At 41.0% G+C, this 21,442-nt stretch overlaps 1 protein-coding gene across 3 annotated transcripts; it reads right to left on the bottom strand.

The window, feature by feature from the left end:
- Window positions 1–2,906: 2,906 nt before the first annotated feature.
- Window positions 2,907–20,286, bottom strand: men1 (multiple endocrine neoplasia I). 3 transcript variants are annotated; one of them, XM_061709702.1, is made up of 10 exons: window positions 20,174–20,286; window positions 17,725–18,233; window positions 16,793–17,001; window positions 16,471–16,599; window positions 15,797–15,837; window positions 15,630–15,717; window positions 13,268–13,404; window positions 6,263–6,404; window positions 5,392–5,562; window positions 2,907–3,622 (listed from the first exon to the last, which is right to left on the bottom strand). In XM_061709702.1, exons 2-10 carry the CDS (start codon window positions 18,200–18,202, stop codon window positions 3,146–3,148), a joined length of 1,872 nt encoding a protein of 623 aa, XP_061565686.1. In that variant the 5' UTR covers window positions 18,203–18,233; window positions 20,174–20,286; the 3' UTR covers window positions 2,907–3,145. The 3 variants fall into 3 exon arrangements, with proteins under 3 accessions (XP_061565686.1, XP_061565684.1, XP_061565687.1); XM_061709700.1 differs by having other exon boundaries at window positions 20,065–20,260; XM_061709703.1 differs by having other exon boundaries at window positions 17,767–18,233; window positions 20,065–20,258.
- Window positions 20,287–21,442: the final 1,156 nt, after the last annotated feature.

The following is a 21,442-nucleotide window of genomic DNA, read 5'->3' as shown; positions in this document are numbered from 1 at the left end:
GGAGTCCAGAAGGCACCCCAGGCTGCGCGGTGAGCCCTGCCAGGCCCAGGCCGGTGAGGGAACGCGGGTGATGTGGGCCCCCCTCCCGACCCTGGTGTTGGGGAGGGGGAGGTCAGGGTATCATATTGACAATGACCTCCCCTTCCAGAACGCTAAGTATCCTTGTTAAATGTATTTATTAAATGAGTGTGCGGTGTCTAAGGTGTTATTAAAACCGTCGGGCGGGGAGTACCGGGCCACGCGGGACAGTGTGAACAAAGTTTACCATCTTTTTATCATTTTTCAGGATGTCTGGGTTGTTCCATATGGGTGTACGGTCACATGGAAAAAGTGAGACTTTAGCTACTTTAAGGAATTCCCACCAGGCTGTCAGAGTTGAGCTGATATTAATGCTTTTGAAACATTTATGATGTTTGATGCTTTGACTAATAAATGGTAAATCTGAGATTTCCAGATCATTGCAAAACACTTGTTCTGAGTCCAGCCATTGACTATCTAAAGAATGATTTTTCAACCATTTTATGGCTTACAGTTTAAGATTAAGATTCCCAGAATATTGTAATATTCTTGTTTTCAAGGTGTAGGTTATCACTTTTAATGTACAGGACTGTCTCAGAAAATTTGAATATTGTGATAAAGTCCTTTATTTTCTCTAATGCAATCAAAAAAACAAAAATGTCATACATTCTGGCAGGCCAGCTGACAGTCCTGCCGGGGCCCCAGACAAAATAATCTAAGATGGGCCCCCCTGCGCCCGGATCTCTCCTCCTCCTCTTCCTCTCCTCTCACTCTGCTCTTCAGGTTTTTATACAAGCTAATGGACGTTAACATTAGAGCTAGCCAGTTAGGTTAAGTTACAAGGTTGGTAAACGTTGGCTGCCCGTCACCACCTTTTTAAAATATTTGTGTAGAGAATCTATGAGGCCTCTATTTTCTTCTTCTCTTTTCTTTTCTGAGCACCGGACTTGTGCTGACCGGACATTTTGACCATTCTAATGGTTGAATTAAATGATAACTTTTGATCAGCGGCCAAACCATGTTTGTGTTGGGGGTTCTTGACCACAAGGACAATTAGGAAGAAAACAAATAACAAGCTTTTATGTAACTCAAATACTATATATTTTTTCCACAAATAGGCATATTTTGAAACATTTTGAAAAATGATTCCATAATTTAATGAGAATAAAATATATATATATATATTTTTTTTTTCAGTTCTGCCCCCCCCCCCCTGGGCCCGAGACAACAAACCCGTTTGCCCCCCTCCTATCGGCGGGCGTGCATTCTGGATTCATTACAAACCCACTGAAATATTGCAAGCCTTTTATTATCTTAATATTGCTGATCATGGCTTACAGCTTAAGAAAACTCAAATATCCTATCTCAAAAAATTAGAATATTCTGGGAATCTTAAACTGTAAACCATAATCAGCAATATTAAAATAATAAAAGGCTTGCAATATTTCAGTTGATTTGTAATGAATCCAGAATGTATGACATTTTTGTTTGTTTTTTAAATTGCATTTACAGAAAATAAAGAACTTTATCACAATATTCTAATTTTCTGAGACAGTCCTGTATTGTACTTTGCTATGTTTTTCATTGATTGCCAAGTTTTTATTGTTTTTATTGTCCTTTTGTACAGCGACCTTGAGTGTCCTGAAAGGCGCCTATAAATAAAATGTATTATTATTATTAGAATGTCAACTATTCACAAGTGCATTTGTACATTAGATCAGTCCCTGCAGCCCGGTTTATGACGCACCATCACCTTCAGTTTTAACTGGGTCTTTATTACTTGCGAATACAAAAACAAGAACCACAAGTCATCAAGCAAATCGGATGCAGCAGGACCGCCTAATGCGGCTCTGCTCAACAGTGCATGGTCATTCTGGGCTTTTCCAATGAGTAGAAGTCGCCTGAACTCAGGCGTTCTCCAAACTAAAGGCCGTCTACCATAGAAAATAACGAAAACAAAATAAGGCAACATAGAGCTAGCAAGAAAGAAGCTGTCAATAACCCAGAGTGGACAATGTTACATGGTAACTATCCTAAATTAATAACTTCTAAATCTTCAGTCAAGACCAGGTTATTATTGGTACAAGTTGAATTTTATACATCTGTGAATTGGAGCTTCATCCTCATCGATATCAATTTGGATTTCACACGTTAAGTTAATGAGAAGTCACATCAGTATGCAGATGGCTGCCAATTAAATTAATATTATTGATGAAAGATGAAAAACAAAATTAAATATTCACTCCTTCTGATTTGATATGTACGACAGAGTATTAGGGCCAAACTAAGACAACAAAAAAATGGAAATTACGAGAATAAAGTCATAATAATATGAGAATAAAGTCGTAATATTACGAGAATAAATTCGTAATATTAAATATAACTTCATAAGATGCTCAATATTCCTCATTTTAACACAGGGAGAAGAAGCTCTTCCTGTTAGAGTTCTCATAAATTATATTCTCATAATATTACGACTTTATTCTCGTAATGTTACGACTTTATTCTCGTAATGTTACGACTTTATTCTATTACGACTTTATTCTCGCAACATTATGACTATTTTCGTAATTTTACGACTTTATTTTCGTAATTTTACGACTTTATTCTCATAATATTATGACTTTATTCTCGTAATTTCCAATTATTTAAAGTCATAATAAAATGCAAATAAACTGGTAAAATTACGAAAATAAAGTAATAAAATTACGAAAATAAAGTCGTAATAGACAAAAGTCGTAACATTACGACAATAAAGTCGTAACATTACGACTTTATTCTATTACGACTTTATTCTTGCAACATTATGACTTTATTTTCGTAATTTTACGAATTTATTTTGGTAATTCTATGACTATTTTCGTAATTTTACAACTTTATTCTCATAATATTATGACTTCATTCTCGTAATTTCCAATAATTTTTTTGTCTTAGTTTGGCCCTAATACTCCGTCGTAGATATGTGATGCCCAACTCAACATGGGTGCAAATCAAACGTTGTTATTGTCCAGGACTGTTAGGAACACAGTGAGAAGTTGATGTGGATGAAAGCTGGATTAAAACGTTGATGAAACAGAAGCAAGGTCAATGTTTTTCACAGTAAGTCCTGGCTCTCCCGCGGCGGTGGCTACAGGGATTTGCGCTGGCGCTTCATGAAGGACATGGAGTAATCCCCGGCCGGCGTGCTCTTCTGCCTCTTCATCTGCACCTGGGACTGGGCCGTGAGCTGCAGCTTGATGGCGCTGGAGTTCACCTTGGCTGCACACAGCAGCTCCTTCATGCCCTTCATCTTCTCGCTCTGGAAGACCACCACGGGGGGGCAGGGGGAGGCCTGGTCCTGGGAGGAGGGGGACGAGGCAGAGTCTGGGCCGGGGGACGGGGGTGCTCCTTCCACCTTCCTGGGCAGGGGGGCCCCTGGCTGCTGCTGCTGCTGCTGCTGCGTGGAGGGGGAGGTGGGAGCCGGAGCAGGGGGAGAGCTCTGCTCCTCCAGCTTGGACTCCCTCCTCGGTCCTCTCCTCCGGCCCTCCCGGGGGTCGTCGCTCGACTGGTCGTCGTCGTCCTGGAGATCCGGCTCTTTGGTGATGATGGAAATCTTCTGACGCACCTTTGAAATAAAACCACAAAACCCTTTTTAGCACCGAGCACGACAGAACCCATCGCTGAGTGTCAGTACGTTTCCATGCAGCAAAGAGATTTCTGATCGTATCAGATAAACATCCAGAAGACCCAATCACTGGTCTGAGTTTACTGCTGATCAGAGAATCAGATAAATGTCCAGAGCATGGCTGACTCCATGATGCTATGTGGCGCTGTAACCATGGTAACCATGGTAACCATGTCAACAAAGAGCCACTTCCGGTTGACGGTAGTTTTGTTTGTACCAACGTTACGCCTTCCGTATATTTTTCCACTTTATTCTGATCTGCTCCGGTTCCTGATGAAGATTCTGCATCTCTTTATGTTGATGTTTAAACAACTATCTAACACGCGCCGTCTCCTTCACTTCTGGGAGGGAGGGAGGGAGGGAGGGAGGGAGGGAGGAAGGGAGGGAGGAAGGAAGGAAGGAAGGAAGGAAGGAAGGAAGGAAGGGAGAAAGGAAGGAAGGAAGGAAGGAAGGGAGGAAGGAAGGAAGGAAGGGAGAAAAGAAGGAAGGAAGGGAGGGAGGAAGGAAGCAAGGAAGGGAGAAAAGAAGGAAGGAAGGAAGGAAGGAAGGGAGAAAAGAAGGAAGGAAGGAAGGAAGGAAGGAAGGAAGGAAGGAAGGGAGAAAGGAAGGAAGGAAGGAAGGAAGGAAGGAAGGGAGAAAGGAAGGAAGGAAGGAAGGAAGGAAGGGAGAAAGGAAGGAAGGAAGGAAGGAAGGGAGGAAGGAAGGAAGGAAGGGAGAAAAGAAGGAAGGAAGGAAGGGAGGGAGGAAGGAAGCAAGGAAGGGAGAAAAGAAGGAAGGAAGGAAGGAAGGAAGGGAGAAAAGAAGGAAGGAAGGAAGGAAGGAAGGAAGGGAAAAAGAAGGAAGGAAGGAAAAGAGAAAACAAGGAAAGAATGTACGAGGGGAAAAAAGGAAGGAAGGAAGGAAGGAAGGAAAGAAGGAAGGGAGGAAAGAAGGAAGGAAAGAAGGTAGGGAGGAAGGAATGAAAGAAGGAAGGAAGGGAGGAAAGAAGGAAGGAATTGAGAAAAGAAGGAAGGAAGGAAAGGAGAAAACAAGGAAAGAATGTACAAGGGGAGAAAAGAAGGAAGGAAGGAAGGAAGGAAGGAAGGAAGGAAGGAAGGAAGGAAGGAAGAAAAGAAGGAAGGAAGGAAGGAAGGAAGGAAGGAAGGAAGGAAGGAAGGAAGAAAGAAAAGAAGGAAGGAAGGAAGGAAGAAAAGAAGGAAGGAAGGAAGGAAGGAAGGAAGGAAGTGTCCCAGAGTAAATTCTCCAGCTGCTCAGACTGCAATATCCGATGTCTCCGTATACACGGAGTTAACATTCCAACTCTGAACGGGTTATCTAGGTCAGTGTTTCTCAATCCTGGGATTCCCTGCACCAACACACCTGATTCTAATTAAAGGTCCTAATTAGCTTGTCACCAAGGTCTGCACAGTTCTGTGGATGACACAGTTACTTGTATCACGGTGTGCTGAAGCAGGGTAGTATCTAAAACATGCAGGACAGGGGTACTCGAGGACCAGGATTGAGAAACACTGATCTAGGTGTTTCTTTCCGATCATTAATTGTCCGATATAGGTCTGAAATAGATGGGATTGAGGTGTTTAAGTGCAGTTTAAGAGTCAGAACGATGTCTTATACGATCAGAAACCCGACTGAACTGCTGCAGGTAAACGTACTGAGTGAGCTCTACTCTGCCCTCTGCTTCTGTTGCTAAGCTGGTGTGAGTAGTTTACCTGCGCGTCAAAGCGGCTCAGAGACTGGACCAGGTACGTGGCCCAGCCCACATGCAGGACCGGGGTGGGACTTCCCTCCTCCCATTTACAGATGCCGTCGTAGAAACGCAGCAGGTGGGCGAAGCACTCGGGGTCCTGCAGGGCTGAGAGGACTGAATGCTTGATGGAATCCTGGAAACAACCACGGTGCAACAGTGTCGTTAACACGGTTCAGTTTGAACTAGGGCTGGCAGGTTAGCGCGTTAATTAGATTAATTAATTACACTGCTAATTAACGCGTTATGAAAATTAACACAATTAATTATGAGTGCCAAAATGCGCGAGTGTTTTAAATGTGTCCCATTGAGGGACCCGTAGGTCACGACTTCCCTCCTGCTGCTTGAATATTCTGGGAATCTTAATCTTAAACTGTAAGCCATAATCAGCAATATTAAAATAATAAAAGGCTTGCAATATTTCAGTTGATTTGTAATGAATCCAGAATGGATGACATTTTAAATTTTTTTAAATTGCATTACAGAAAATAAAGAATTTTATCACAATATTCTAATTTTCTGAGACAGTCCTGTATAACAGCATTCTGGGAGCTGATTGGTCCTTACAGCATCATTAGCTGCAATACTTGCTGTTGAATCTCAATATAATACTAGTATTAATATGTTGCATAACTACAGTCATATAATTCATGCAACAGCTCAAAAAACAGTTTTAATAACACTAACCCAAATCAATATCGGAGTCAAATCAAATCTTGATAATGGATTCTGAATCTTAAGAATGGGAATCTAATGGATTCTTGACATTTGAATGGATCCCCAGCCCTGCTACGGAGGTTTAAAAAGCCCCACTGATAAAAGTGTGTATTTCTCACCTTGTCCGCCCCGTCCCCGGCCTCCCCGTCCTCACCAGGACTCTCTGTAGCCGTCGCTTCCTTCAGCAACGTCGGGATAACGTCATTTGCAATATCAAAGAACTCTTTGTAGATCTCCTCGTCCTCACGGAAATAGTTGTAGCTGCAGTAACATGTGAGGAGAGACAGACTCAGAACACTTTATCTGCAAAACGCCAGGCATTTAAACATTTTTTTATTTATTTTTTAACATATTTACTAAAATCGATTCAAACAAAACACATGTAAATATCAGGTTTTAAGAGGGGCTTCTGATTTAAGGTCCTCTGGCTGGGTCACATGACAACTTCTAACTGGATATCAAAAGTCAAAATGTCAGATAAAAAGTTGAAATGTCGAGAAAAAAAGTTGAAATGTTGAGGAAAAAAGAAAGAGAAAAAAAAGGGGAAAAAAAGAAAAAATAGGGAAAAGAAAAATAGAAGAAAAAAGAAAAATAGAAGAAAAAAGTTGAAATGTTGAGGAAAAAAGAAAGAGAAAAAAAGGAAAAAAAGGGGAAAAAAAGAAAAAATAGGGAAAAGAAAAATAGAAGAAAAAAGAAAAATAGAAGAAAAAAGTTGAAATGTTGAGGAAAAAAGAAAGAGAAAAAAAGGAAAAAAAGGGGAAAAAAAGAAAAAATAGGGAAAAGAAAAATAGAAGAAAAAAAAAATAGAAGAAAAAAGTTGAAATGTTGAGGAAAAAAGAAAGAGAAAAAAAGGAAAAAAAGGGGAAAAAAAGAAAAAATAGGGAAAAGAAAAATAGAAGAAAAAAGAAAAATAGAAGAAAAAAGGAAAAAAAGAAGAAAAAAAGGAAAGAAATTGTCAAACATTTTTGTGTTTTTTCTGAAGCTGAAAAGATCAGATATTCAGTGAAAGGCTCTAACATATTTTATAATAAGTGGCTTCCCTTTCTTACATTCTTCCACTCTCTCTCCAGTCCCTGTCCCCTCCTTCTCTTTTTTTCTTCCTCCTTTTTATCTATTGGTTTACTTTTCCTTTGTTTTTTTCTTGTTTTGCTTTGATTTTTTCCCCGTTTTTATTCATCTATTTTTTAATTTATACTGTGTAGCTTTAATATTTAAATATTACTTAACCCTTGTGCTGACTTTGGGTCAAGGGAGGGTGCAAGGAGAAAAGAAGGAATGAAGGAAGGGAGAAAAGATGGAAGGAAGGAAAGAAGGGAAAAAAGATGGAAGGAAGGAAGAAAGGAGAAAAGAAGGAAGGAAGTAGGAAAGGGAGTAAAGAAGGGAGAAAAGATGGAAGGGAGAAAGGAGAAAAGAAGGAAGGAAGTAGGAAAGGGAGTAAGGAAGGAAGGAAAGAAGGGAGAAAAGATGGAAGGGAGGGAGAAAGGAAGGAAAGAAGGGAGAAAAGGAAAGAAGGGAAGGAGGAAGGAATGGAGAAAAGGAAAGAAAGAAGGAAGGAAAAGCTAATAAGGTAATAAAGGAACGAATGACAAAAGGGAGGTAGGAAGAAAAAGGAGTAAAGGAGGAAAAGAGGAAAGGAAGAAGGAAGGAGAGAGCAGGAGGAAAGAAGGATAGAAGAATTGGGTCATTTTGACCCAAAGACAGTACAAGGGTTAAAATAATTTTCAGTTATTTATCATTATTTTCGTTGAATTGTGTAATGTTCTGTTCTTAAATCAAGATAAACATCCTAGGAGGTCGAGTGTATATGTTTCTTTTGATTCCTGTTCTACTGTGCCTTTCCCCCTAATAAAAATATATATAAAAAACTGTACAGGACTGTCTCAGAAAATTAGAATATTGTGATAAAGTTCTTTATTTTCTGTAATGCAAAAATGTCATACATTCTGGATTCATTACAAATCAACTGAAATATTACAAGCCTTTTATTATTTTAATATTGCTGATTATGGCTTACAGTTTAAGAAAACTCAAATATCCTATCTCAAAAAATTAGAATATTCTGGGAATCTTAAACTTAAACTGTAAACCATAATCAGCAATATTAAAATAATAAAAGGCTTGCAATATTTCAGTTGATTTGTAATAAATCCAGAATGTATGACATTTTTTTTTTTTTTTTTTTTTTTTTTTTAAATTGCATTACAGAAAATAAAGAACTTTCACAATATTCTAATTTTCTGAGACAGTCCTGTATATGTGTAACCTAAGCGTGGATCTGAATGATGCTGCCAGTGTGTTAGTGTCTGAACTCAACTGAAACCTTTTCCCCCTGAAACACAGTCATTTCCCCTTGTTGGTGTACGGAGGGAGAGCAGAGAATGCAGAACAATGGGAGAGCAGGAAAAGGAAGTGATGGATTGGGAGGGAATGGCTGTGCAGAGTTGGTGCTGGTATTTATAGCAGACGCTCTTGAGCGGTGCGTTGGCACGAGAGACGATGCCAGGCTGGAACTCACGCTGGATCCAGCACAAGCTGCTGGAACTGAGCTGCTACATACTAAGATAATGTCATAAAGGCCTTTAAAAAAGGCTCAAAGAGAAATCAGAAGAAACCAAACAATCCCGACCACATCTCAAGCTTAAAAAGAGAGAGGGAGAGAGGGCTGGTTAATGCACTAATGCAGTCATGAAAGAGTTCTGGGCCTCTGCTGCCATCACATGTTCACTGATATAATCCATGGTGCTCCACGGTGTATCCGTCTGCAGTACTGCAGTTGTAAAAAATAAAAATCAGGGGGGATGGTGGATTTTATCATATGGGGACAGATCATTTGTGCTGATTACAAATAATATAATATATTACAAATAATAGCAGTGACCAAAACAGCTGCAGAAATACTGCAGGAATGACATAGCAGCAGTTAAATGCAGCCTTCTGTAAGCTTTAAATATCCACTGGGCTTACATCAAATACATCAAAACACAACAATAAAAAACACTTTTCTGAACTTATCAATATGACTCTGTCCTTCACAGGATAAGTAACATGGATCACTGCAAAAACTCACAATCTTAACAAGAATATTTGTCTTATTTCTAGTTAAAATGTCTCATTTTAGTAAAAAAAAATCTCATTACACTTAAAACAAGACTCATCACTGGAAAAAACAACAATTTTCACCTGTTTCAAGTAGATTTTCACTTAAAATAAGTAGAAAAATCTGCCGGTGGAACAAGAATTTTTTGCTTGTAATAGGAAGATAAATCTTGTCCCACTGGCAGATTTTTCTACTTATTTCAAGTGAAAATTTACTTGAAACAGGTGAAAATTGTCAAATAAGTTATTTTTCTGGGGTTATTTTTCTTTGGTAGGCCTTGGTAGGCGAAGTGAGGTGAATATTGTTTATGTTGTATGGGCTATGGCTGCAATCAGTTGTTTTTATAAATTAAGTGTTAAGCTATAAAGATGAGGGGCGAGTTTGTATTGTATTTGTTTTTATTGGCAATTTTGTAATTAAATCTTTTCATGTGTTTTTCAAGAGGAAATAAAAGTGTGCCCCAGTCGAGATCCAGCCTTTTGTCTTGAATGCCGAGGCACCGTAACAAGTGCTGAGCCCCATTTGTCTATTACCTATATTTACAGAGCTGGGTAGTAACCAGTTACATTTACTCCGTTACATAAGTACATAAGAGTAAGTTTTGGGAAATGTTGTACTTTTAGGAGTAGTTTAGAATCACTATACTTTGTACTTTTACTTGAGTAGATTTGTGAAGAAGAAACTGTTCCTCTTACTCCGCTACATTAGGCTACGTTGAGCTGTTACTTTTCTTTTATCCCTTTTATCCACGTACGCGTCAATCTCATGACATCACTGGTGATTCTTTGGGAAAAATGTTTGTTTTTGCATGTTTTGTCACATTTACACAGACTCAAACACACACAGAGTTTCTATGAGTTCATGTTTGTTCTAGTTCTGCCTGGTTAAAAAAGGAAAGTACAAAGGCTGGAAATTTTGTGCTACTTTCTTATTCTGTTATTTTATTTATTTATTTTATTATTTATTAAAGTACTTGAATTTACTTTAAGCTTATTTTAAACTATATTTTATTTCTTTTATTAATTTTAATTAATTTTATTGATTTAATTTTCCTGAAGATGATTATTTTGTACTTTTGTCTGTTTGAATGGTTGTGTTAAAAAAATAAATCAGACGTTACTCAACAGTTACTCAGTACTTGAGTAGTTTTTTACTTTTACTCAAGTAATTATTTGGATGACTATTTTACTTCCTCTACTGAGTCATATTATTCTGAAGTAACAGTACTTTTACTTGAGTACAGTTTTTACCTCCTCTACCAGCTCTGCCTATTTACTGTAGAGTGAGAGAAATTAACTGAATCAAATTCCATGTCTTGTCTGACCTGACGTGGCTTATATTATTATTAACCCTTGTGCTGTCTTTGGGTCAAAATGACTTAAATTCTCCTTCCTTCTTCCCTTCCTCTTTTCTCCCTTCCTTCCTTCCTTGTTTTCTCGCTCCCTCCCTCCTTCCCTCCCTCCCTCCCTCCCTTCCTTCTTTTCTCCCTCCCTTCCTTCTTTCTTTTCATTCTTCCTTCCTTCCTTCTTTTCTCCCTTCTTTCATTCCTTCTTTTCATTCTTCCTTCCTTCTTTCTTTCCTTCTTTTCATTCTTCCTTTCCTTCTTTCTTCCTTCCTCCCTTCCTCCTTTCTCTCTTTTCCTTCCTTCCTTTTTTCCCTTCCTTCCTTCTTTCATTCTTTTCTCCCTCCCTTCTTTCTTTCATTCTTTTCTCCCTTCCTTCTTTTCTCCCTTCCTTCCTTCTTTCTTTCCTTCTTTTCATTCTTCCTTCCTCCCCTCCTTACATCCTTCCTTCCTTTCTTATATATATATATATATATATATATATATATATATATATATATATATATATATATATATCTTTCTTTCCTCCCTCCCTCCCTTCCTTCCTTCCTCCCTCCGTCCGTCCGTCCCTCCCTCCCTCCCTCCCGCATCACCATGGTTACTAAGTGTGGCTGTGACTGAGCGGTAACTCACTCCCTCATCACCATGGTTAATAAGTGTGACTGTGACTGAGCGGTAACTCACTCCCTCATCACCATGGTTAATAAGTGTGACTGTGACTGAGCGGTAACTCACTCCCTCATCACCATGGTTAATAAGTGTGACTGTGACTGAGCGGTAACTCACTCCCTCATCACCATGGTTACTAAGTGTGACTGTGACTGAGCGGTAACTCACTCCCTCATCACCATGGTTACTAAGTGTGACTGTGACTGAGCGGTAACTCCCTCCCTCATCACCATGGTTACTAAGTGTGACTGTGACTGAGCGGTAACTCCCTCCCGCATCACCATGGTTACTAAGTGTGACTGTGACTGAGCGGTAACTCACTCCCGCATCACCATGGTTACTAAGTGTGACTGTGACTGAGCGGTAACTCACTCCCTCATCACCATGGTTAATAAGTGTGACTGTGACTGAGCGGTAACTCACTCCCGCATCACCATGGTTACTAAGTGTGACTGTGACTGAGCGGTAACTCACTCCCTCATCACCATGGTTAATAAGTGTGACTGTGACTGAGCGGTAACTCACTCCCTCATCACCATGGTTACTAAGTGTGACTGTGACTGAGCGGTAACTCACTCCCTCATCACCATGGTTACTAAGTGTGACTGTGACTGAGCGGTAACTCACTCCCTCATCACCATGGTTACTAAGTGTGACTGTGACTGAGCGGTAACTCACTCCCTCATCACCATGGTTACTAAGTGTGACTGTGACTGAGCGGTAACTCACTCCCTCATCACCATGGTTACTAAGTGTGACTGTGACTGAGCGGTAACTCACTCCCGCATCACCATGGTTACTAAGTGTGACTGTGACTGAGCGGTAACTCACTCCCTCATCACCATGGTTAATAAGTGTGACTGTGACTGAGCGGTAACTCACTCCCGCATCACCATGGTTACTAAGTGTGACTGTGACTGAGCGGTAACTCACTCCCTCATCACCATGGTTAATAAGTGTGACTGTGACTGAGCGGTAACTCACTCCCTCATCACCATGGTTACTAAGTGTGACTGTGACTGAGCGGTAACTCACTCCCTCATCACCATGGTTACTAAGTGTGACTGTGACTGAGCGGTAACTCACTCCCTCATCACCATGGTTACTAAGTGTGACTGTGACTGAGCGGTAACTCACTCCCTCATCACCATGGTTACTAAGTGTGACTGTGACTGAGCGGTAACTCACTCCCTCATCACCATGGTTACTAAGTGTGACTGTGACTGAGCGGTAACTCACTCCCGCATCACCATGGTTACTAAGTGTGACTGTGACTGAGCGGTAACTCACTCCCTCATCACCATGGTTAATAAGTGTGACTGTGACTGAGCGGTAACTCACTCCCGCATCACCATGGTTACTAAGTGTGACTGTGACTGAGCGGTAACTCACTCCCTCATCACCATGGTTAATAAGTGTGACTGTGACTGAGCGGTAACTCACTCCCTCATCACCATGGTTACTAAGTGTGACTGTGACTGAGCGGTAACTCAGTCCCTCATCACCATGGTTACTAAGTGTGACTGTGACTGAGCGGTAACTCAGTCCCTCATCACCATGGTTAATAAGTGTGGCTGTGACTGAGCGGTAACTCAGTCCCTCATCACCATGGTTACTAAGTGTGACTATAGCCCCTTTCACACAGAGATTCTGCAATATTGGTGTAAAGAAGTCCTGCCAATACGCCGCCTTTGTTGGTTCACACAGAACCATACAACGCCGGCATAACGCCGCTCCCGTCTGTAAATTCACACAGCATGCCGGCGTTCCGCAATCAGAGGCGTGACGACAGCGTCAGCGTCTAGTGGCATGCCGGCTGTGTCATTCACACAGACCCCGTTTCGTCTCTGTGACGGCTCTGTGACTACCTCCGCTGCCGGCTTATTGGTGGGGCCACTTGGCCCCCCCATTCCGCCTCCGTGACTTTCACACAGAACAGCGAGGCGGCTTAAAGGCGCAACGTTCCCGCCTCGAACTGGCTGTGTGAAAGGGGCTAGTGACTGAGCGGTAACTCACTCCTGCATGACCTGCGCGGCCTCGGCCCAGGCCTGCAGCGCCTCCTGCACGTTCTTGTGTCGGTAGTGGAAGCCGGCCAGGTACATGTAGGGGTAGATGTGCTCGTTGTTGTAGAACTTCTGGGCAGAATTCACAGCCTGAAAAACACATGAGAGACATGAGAGACACAAATACACACATTATATTGTACAAACTGAATACTGACAATAACTTGATCTTAACGTTGTGAAGTAATCAGTAATCAGAACTTCCTATTAAACATCGGCCACGGTTACACAATGTTTTTTAATTCGGAATTCATTATTCCAAATTAAATAATTCAGAATTAAACTATTTTCCTTAGAGTTTACATGGAAATAGTAATTCTGAATTGAGGTTTACATGGAAAACACGTTTGATGGGCTACAAGTATTTTATACTTGTAGTATATTATATTATCCGGTTGAATACAAGAACAGGCAGGGGACTGGGAGTTGCAAATGATGGAACTCATTATTACTTTATTAAAAGACATTTTGACTATGGCTTCCACACACATACAGGAATACTTGTAAAAAGGAAGTTCATCTTCAAGTGACATGTCCTTAAGAGATGATCACAAATCTGCAGGGGGTCCAGGACGCCCAAAAGGATTAGAACCGCTGCTCTAATCGGTTACTGTTTTTCTGATATTTATCATGGTCCGAACATATTAATCTTGTCAACAACAAAGTATTGAACTCAATTGGTATCATCAGAAAAATGAGTGCTTTTATATCGCAGAATTCTTTAAACATACTTTATTACAGTTTAATTTATCCACATCTCAGTTATTGTAATATTGTTTGGGCCAGTACTTATCCTTCTAATTTACAGAAATTATTAATCACTCAGAAGAAATTTGTTAGATGAGCCTCCTTCTCTAATAATTTATCTCCATCTGCCCCTCTGTTTAGGAAACTTCACATATCGTCAGTATATGATATAAACATACTTCAATCATGCATATTTATTTATAAATGTATCCATCTTTCCCACTTGCTTTCCAAATCTTTTCATGAATTCTTTACAGCAACTCTCAGGTCCATTCTTACAACACAAGACACAGTAATAAACTTCATCCCCCTTTTTGTCGCACTACCCACACCCAGTTTTCTTTTGCTCATAGAGGCTGCTTAATCTGGAATTCCTATCAGTTCATTGTTGAATCATCCTCTTCTATCAAAATGTTTAAGTTAAAGGTGACCTATTATGGCATTTAATGTATATTTTAAACAGGCCTTGAATGTCTTAAAAACAATCTAAAGCTTGTTTTTTCTACATAAATCAGAAATCCATCTTTAGGGAAGGGGGGGGTATGATAATGAGGCTCTGTGCTGATTGGCTCCCTGAATGACGTGTAGCAGGGGAGGAGCATAAACCTGCTCCGCCAGAGCAGCCCGAGCCTGTAAATAAATACAACACTGAAATTTCACAAATGGCAACTTTATTGTTAAAAAAATAAAATATGATTTGTATATAAATAACATTTATGCACTATTTAAGCCGGATCTACCCGGCGGATGCTGCTGGAGCAGCGCGCATCACCGCGGCTTTAACCGGGAAATCTGACCGGTTCCGACCGGCCGGGACCGCAGGAACCGGCCTGGACTGGTAGCAGGGACTCCCGGGGACCGACCAGCGGAATTTCAGCCGGATCTGCCCGGCGGATGCTGCGTGACGGGCGCCGCAACCCCACGGCCGGCGCACAGATCGGCTCCGGAGCGCATCCGCGGCGTATCCGCGGCGCATCGCCCGTTACCGGTGATCAAACCGACAGATTTGCCTGAAAATCTCAGAGAGTGAAGCTGGTCCGACCTGGGACAGACCCCTAAGGACCCAGCTCCCAAACCACCCGGGAACCTGGATGATTTAACCCGGATCCGCTCCGCCGCGGCGCCGCGTCCGACTGGCTGAAGGAAGCACCGCTCCAGAGAGCTGGTTGTGGGCGTGGTTTCAGCAGCGCAGGCTGAACCTATGGAAATCTGCTCCCGTCGTGACGTCACGACGGGAGCAGATTCTAATCGGCTCAAAAAAAACCACGTGACACTGGGGGACTCTGTAAGGCGGGGGTCAGAGACCTTGCAGAATTCCATGGTATTTTGTCTCCCCTGTGCTGGCAGGGTGAGGGGAGACCACTTTATATATGTTAAAACAAGAAAAAACGTGTTTTTCATAATAGGTCCCCTTTAAGACTTAAAAATATTCTGTTAAATCAAGTCCGTACAGGGTTTTTTAACCTCTCCCGCACATATTATTTTTGTCTGTTAGTTGTTAGTTTTCTCTTTTATGGTGCAAATAAAAAAATAAAAAAAATATGTGGAAATCCTTGAGCAGGAATTACCTTGAGATGAATCTTCAAGGGGTTTTCCTTCCCTGGTACTGGATCCTGATCCTCCAGGTCTGCTAACGTCCCCATGGCCATGGGATATCTGGGGAAAGAGTCAGTGAACTAGCGTATTCTTAGCAGCAACGGAGCTACTGTATGACAGGAAACACAGACCAGCTTACCTGCTCAAGTCTCCTCGCTCATACAGCAACCACAGTAGCTTCTGTTCACCCAAGAAAAGATTTAAAAAAAAAGGTGTGTGAGGGTGAGACAGTTAATAAAAGAGACTAAATCCTACTTTACACAATATAAAACTGACTAAAACTCACAAATGTGCAGCAATTAGTGACTTCAGCTGTGTAAAGAAACCCTTTCTGTAAAACTGTTTTAGGACATTTAACCCGCCGTCCGTCACTACAGCAAACTTCTCTGTCTGCGATGCAACGGAACAACTTGTGGTGTAAAGTTTAATATTAGCAGAAATTAAATTATTGTCCCTCCTTCCATGCTTAATAAGCTGGGGTGTGACCAGTATGACGGAGTGGAATTATCTTGTATAAATCTATGCATTGACGCCACCATAACTTTGCTAAACTATATCTATAAGCACCTTGAGAGTTCCAATAATCATGCCAGACTGATGTTTGTCCATTTCTGATCCGCAAACAATTCAATCCAGCCTCATCTATTAATCCAGAGACTGAGAAACAACTTTGGTCTGAAAGACAGTATAGTTGGCAGGATCTTAGACTTTCTGACTTGCTTTCTGACTTATCTGTAACATCTACTGGCTCTCTTGTGGGGGGGGGGGCCGCTGGGAACGCTGAGGGGGGAACGCCGACGTGGGAACGCTCACCTGTTGGAGCTGCAGCAGCTCAGAACTGTCCGTGTGAAGGTCCAGTGAGGGGTTGATGGCACAAACCATGAAGGCCACCTCCATGTTCCTGTCACACTTCATATAGGAACCCTTCAGATACAGCCAGCTCTAGGGAATTCAAACAAACAACATATCTGCACATTAGAGTGGCAAGGGTTAAGTTTGAAGAATGCCTTGTCAGCAACACATTTTCTCATCTTTCCATAAATGTTTCATCACATTTACAGCAGGCCGTCATAAAAGGCCAGAGCAGTCCAAAGCTTTTCAACATGCTCCCCATCAAACCTGTGGACAAACTGACCTTCTCGTTCACTCCCGTTGTGACTGTTTGTCCTCGCCGATCTTCGTTACCCTTCCCGTGCCACGTCACCTCTGCAGTTTCCTCTCCGTTCTTGCTGAATATCACCCAGGCGTGGTCCTCCGATAAGGCCAGGTGAACGTCCTTCAGGGCCAACACCTGACAGGCTGCTACCACGGCAAACGCCACCCCGGTGCTGTCCAGTTTGGTGCCTGGTGAAATGTTAGTGACAATTACTTTACTTAAGTGGAGGGACAAACTACAATTTGATGGTAAACGCTACAGTTACTTCATCTGGGTCTTAATAGCTACAAGAAAATTTACTTTAATGTGCATATATATATAATATATAATATACACATACATACATACACGTGAACAAGTGTACATCATCAACATTGTCCTTGCTTTAACCCTTGTACTGTCTTTGGGTCAAAATGACCTAATTCTCCTGTTCCTTCTTTCCTCCTGCTCTCTCCTTCCTTCTCCCTACCTCCTTCCTTCCTTCCTTCCTTCCTTCCTTCCGCTCTCTCCTTCCTTCTTCTTTTCTCCCTTCCTTCCACCCTTCCTTACTTCCTTCCTTCTTTCCTCCTGCTCTCTCCTTCCCTCCCTCTTTTCTCCCTTCCTTCCTTCTTTCCTTCCTTCCTTCCTTCCTTCCTTCCTTCCTTCCTTCCTTCCTTCCTTCCTTCCTTCCTTCCTTCCTTCCTTCCTTCCTTCCTTCCTTCCTTCCTTCCTTCCTTCCTTCCTTCCTTCCTTCCTTCCTTCCTTCCTTCCTTCCTTTGCACAAGGGTTAAGCTACACAATGTTGTGCATATCAAAGTGTTACATCCAATATAGAGAAAAAAACATATTCCAAAGATGAAAACTAACAGAAACGTCCTTGAACAGTCTCCACTCAGCTCCGTCTCCATGGACCTGGTTGTGAACCATCGTACCTGTGATGAGGCTGAAGAGAGACTGGATGTAAACCATCGTACCTGTGATGAGGCTGAAGAGAGACTGGATGTGAGCCCGGTCCTTGAAGTATGAGCGACTGAGGCTGTTCCAGATGACGTCTGACACTTTCTTCACCAGCTCCCTGCTGGAGCCCGAGGCCGTCCTGCGGTACTGGGACAGGTCCACGGCCCCGCGGATCTGGGCCGTGAAGCGCTCGTACAGGGCCGAGATCATGCCCAGCTCCACCGTGGGGAAACAGGAGGCGGGACAGTCCGGCTCCAGGGGCTCAAAGCGGACTCCGGGAACGTTCACGGGGACCACGCGGTTCACGGCCAGGAAGTGCTCCACGAAACCCAGCACCAGCGAGAGCAGAGCCAGGTCCGGCTCGGACTTACGCAGCTCAGCGTCAAACAGCTGCACCACGCCGTCTATCCCTCGCAGAGGGAAGTGCTTCTTCTGGGAGGAATGCAGGCCCATGATCTCTGCTGACGAGCAGCCGTCTCCTCACCTGCAGCACAAACGCTTACAGGAATCACTTTCAGTCAAACTTACACCAAATATCGGACCTTTGAATTCACACAGCAATGTGCTAGGACTTGTGGGATGTTTCTAAATCCATGTATCTGTTGATACAAATTTGAAAAGGAGAAAAAGAGGTGTAATGTATTTCAAACTGTTGGACCTTCAAAATAAGAGTTCATATTATTCAGCCTATAATATATCATGTGTATGTATATACAGGGCTGTCTCATACATTCTGGATTCATTACAAATCAACTGAAATATTCCAAGCCTTTTATTATTTTAATATTGCTGATTATGGTTTACAGTTTAAGAAAACTCAAATATCCTATCTCAGAAAATTTGAATATTCTGGGAATCTTAATCTTAAACTGTAAACCATAATCAGCAATATTAAAAGGGGGTGCTATTTCAACATTTAGAGTCATCACCAGAAAAATAACACCAGAAAAATAACTTATTTGACCATTTTCACCTGTTTCAAGTAAATTTTCACTTGAAATAAGTAGAAAAATCTGCCAGTTGAACAAGATTTATCTTCTCATTACAAGCAAAAAAATCTTGTTCCACTGGCAGATTTTTCTACTTATTTCAAGTGAAAATCTACTTGAAACAGGAGAAAATTGTTGTTTTTTTTCAGTGATGAGTCTTGTTTTAAGTGTAATGAGATTTTTTTTACTAAAATGAGACATTTTAACTAGAAATAAGACAAATATTCTTGTTAAGATTGTGAGTTTTTGCAGTGATCCATGTTACTTATCCTGTGAAGGACAGAGTCATATTGATAAGTTCAGAAAAGTGTTTTTTTATTGTTGTGTTTTGATGTATTTGATGTAAGTCCAGTGGATGTTTAAAGCTTACAGAAGGCTGCATTTAACTGCTGCTATGTCATTCCTGCAGTATTTCTGCAGGTGTTTTGGTCACTGCTATTATTTGTAATATATTATATTATTTGTAATCAGCACAAATTATCTGTCCTCATATGATAAAATCCACCATCCCCCCTGATGGTTTTTTACAACTCGAGTACTGGTTACACACACACACATATATATATATATATATATATATATATATATATATATATATATATATATATATATATATATATATATATATATATATATATATATATATATATATATATATATATATATACACACACACACACACACACACACACACAGAAGATATACAGTGTTGTCCAGTATGGAGAGCTGTCAGTATCAAACCAACAACATCTCGCGATAACAATCATCTGTTCGCGCTACTACCAACATGTTTGTGAAAGCTGACCGCTTGCCTCATTACATAAAGGCTGATTTATGGTTCCGCGTTACACCAACGCAGAGTCTACGGCGTAGGTTACGCGGCGACGCGCACCGTACGGTGTGCGTCGCCGCGTTACCTACGCCGTCGATTTAACGCGGAAGCATAAATCAGCCCTACCGTGCTCCATGTTGATGAGGGGTGGGCGGGGCTCCCTCACATTCATACACTCAATGCCAAGTTTATTACTGCCCAAATATCATCTACAACCTTATATACTCTCACAACCTTTAAGTAAAGGCCACCATATTACATTAGGTACATTTCCTGGACTAGTTGCTTCAAATAAGCTAACAGGCTAACTTTACTGGATGAGGTTAAGTTTTTCTTATTTGGGCTTTGCTAGTTTTCCGGATTGATGCATTGTTTTATTAAAAAGGTGATATCACGCACAATAGCAGCCCTGGACGGGGATGAACGGATGAATAGCGGCTGGTTGTCTCAGGACCAGCTAACAGGCTAACGAGCTGCTAGTTAGCTCCACTCACCACTTTTAGATAAATCTGCTGCTACGTAAACCACCACAGTGGGTCTGTAGACAGTGTGTTCCAGCTGTTATCAGCTCCTAGTGTCCCCGGTGAGCGAGGCCTCCCCTACCTGTGATTAGAGGGTGTGATGCTGCAGCCCCGGCCACATGTTTGTGTTTGTGTCTCTTCTTTTACCGCGCACTTCAGGCTGCTCAAAAACCTCTAGCGCCGGGGCTGCTCCAATACCACGCCGGCTCACGCCGGCGGCGGGCGGAGTCAACACATTTATACTGCGCAGGAAACAACAGGCCTGCTGGATTGTAGAGCTATTCCACTTCCCTACATGATAAAAAATATTCTTACACACTCAAATGTGTCTGTAAAACTGCCTGATTTAAAAGTCGGTGAATTGAAATTTGGTGAAAGAAAGTGTAATAACAAAATACTTGGAAGTGTGTTTAAAGAAAAGCTATTCAATGATATCCAAAAAAATCAACAAAAATAAAGATAACAGATAATGAAGTAACGTTAACAAAGACATACAGCAGTTATCTTAAATGTCCAATTTCACCCAAAGCAAAAGAAATTCAGTTTAAAATAATAATCAATATTTATCCTGCTGCTGAAACCCTAAAGATTGAATTTCTGTAGGATACGGAGGGGTATGAGATGAAATTAAACGTATTTCTAATTGATTTGTTTGGAATTTTATTGGATTGGATCATGGTTGTTTTCACGCGATGCTTTTTCTCTTCAGCAATGTTTTTGCCTCATACTTAAAAAAAAAATGTAGTTATCATTTAAATTGTAAATACATCCAATAGGGGGCAGCCTTGTGTTTTCACAAGATAAATTGCTGCAAAAAATGGAACAAAGGTTAAGATTATGCAATGAAAACCTGAAAATACGCCCCGTTAAAAGTCAAGCTTTTTAGTACTACATTTAACTGGACTGTTATCATAATCACCCAAAAACGAGTGTGTGTATATATATGTATGTTGTGTATATTATATATATATATATATATATATATATATATATATATATATATATATATATATATATATATATATATATATATATATATATATATATATATATATATAATTACCAAACAGTGTATTGTTTAACACGTCATTGCCAGAACGACATCTCTGACTTTGTTCAGGAATATTCTTCATGGTGCCTTCTATGCTGTCGAATATCTGGCTGTTCAAAACAAAACGACTAACATTGAAAGATTTTTGCCACATGAAACATTAAATCATAACTGGCGTAATGAACAAAGTTAAAGGGCTACGTCGATGTTGAAAATCAGATGCAGTTACGTTTCTGAAAACTAGACAAAGACAAATAAAGGTTTTCAATTTGAGTTTGAGATAGCGGAGCTTGGGAGGGG

Source organism: Cololabis saira, chromosome 20 (assembly GCF_033807715.1).
Source record: "Cololabis saira isolate AMF1-May2022 chromosome 20, fColSai1.1, whole genome shotgun sequence".
NCBI classification, from domain to species: domain Eukaryota; kingdom Metazoa; phylum Chordata; class Actinopteri; order Beloniformes; family Belonidae; genus Cololabis; species Cololabis saira.
This window is presented reverse-complemented; position numbering and strand designations above follow the sequence as displayed.

Bases quoted from the DNA above. Each gene is read 5' to 3' on its own strand.
- men1 (XM_061709702.1), bottom strand. From the start codon at position 18,202: ATGGGCCTGCATTCCTCCCAGAAGAAGCACTTCCCTCTGCGAGGGATA. The intron at 17,002-17,724 runs GTACGATGGTTC...ACATTTCACCAG, and splicing joins TCTCTTCAGCCTCATCACAG to GCACCAAACTGGACAGCACC. The intron at 16,600-16,792 runs GTCAGTTTGTCC...TGAATTCCCTAG, and splicing joins CAACGGGAGTGAACGAGAAG to AGCTGGCTGTATCTGAAGGG.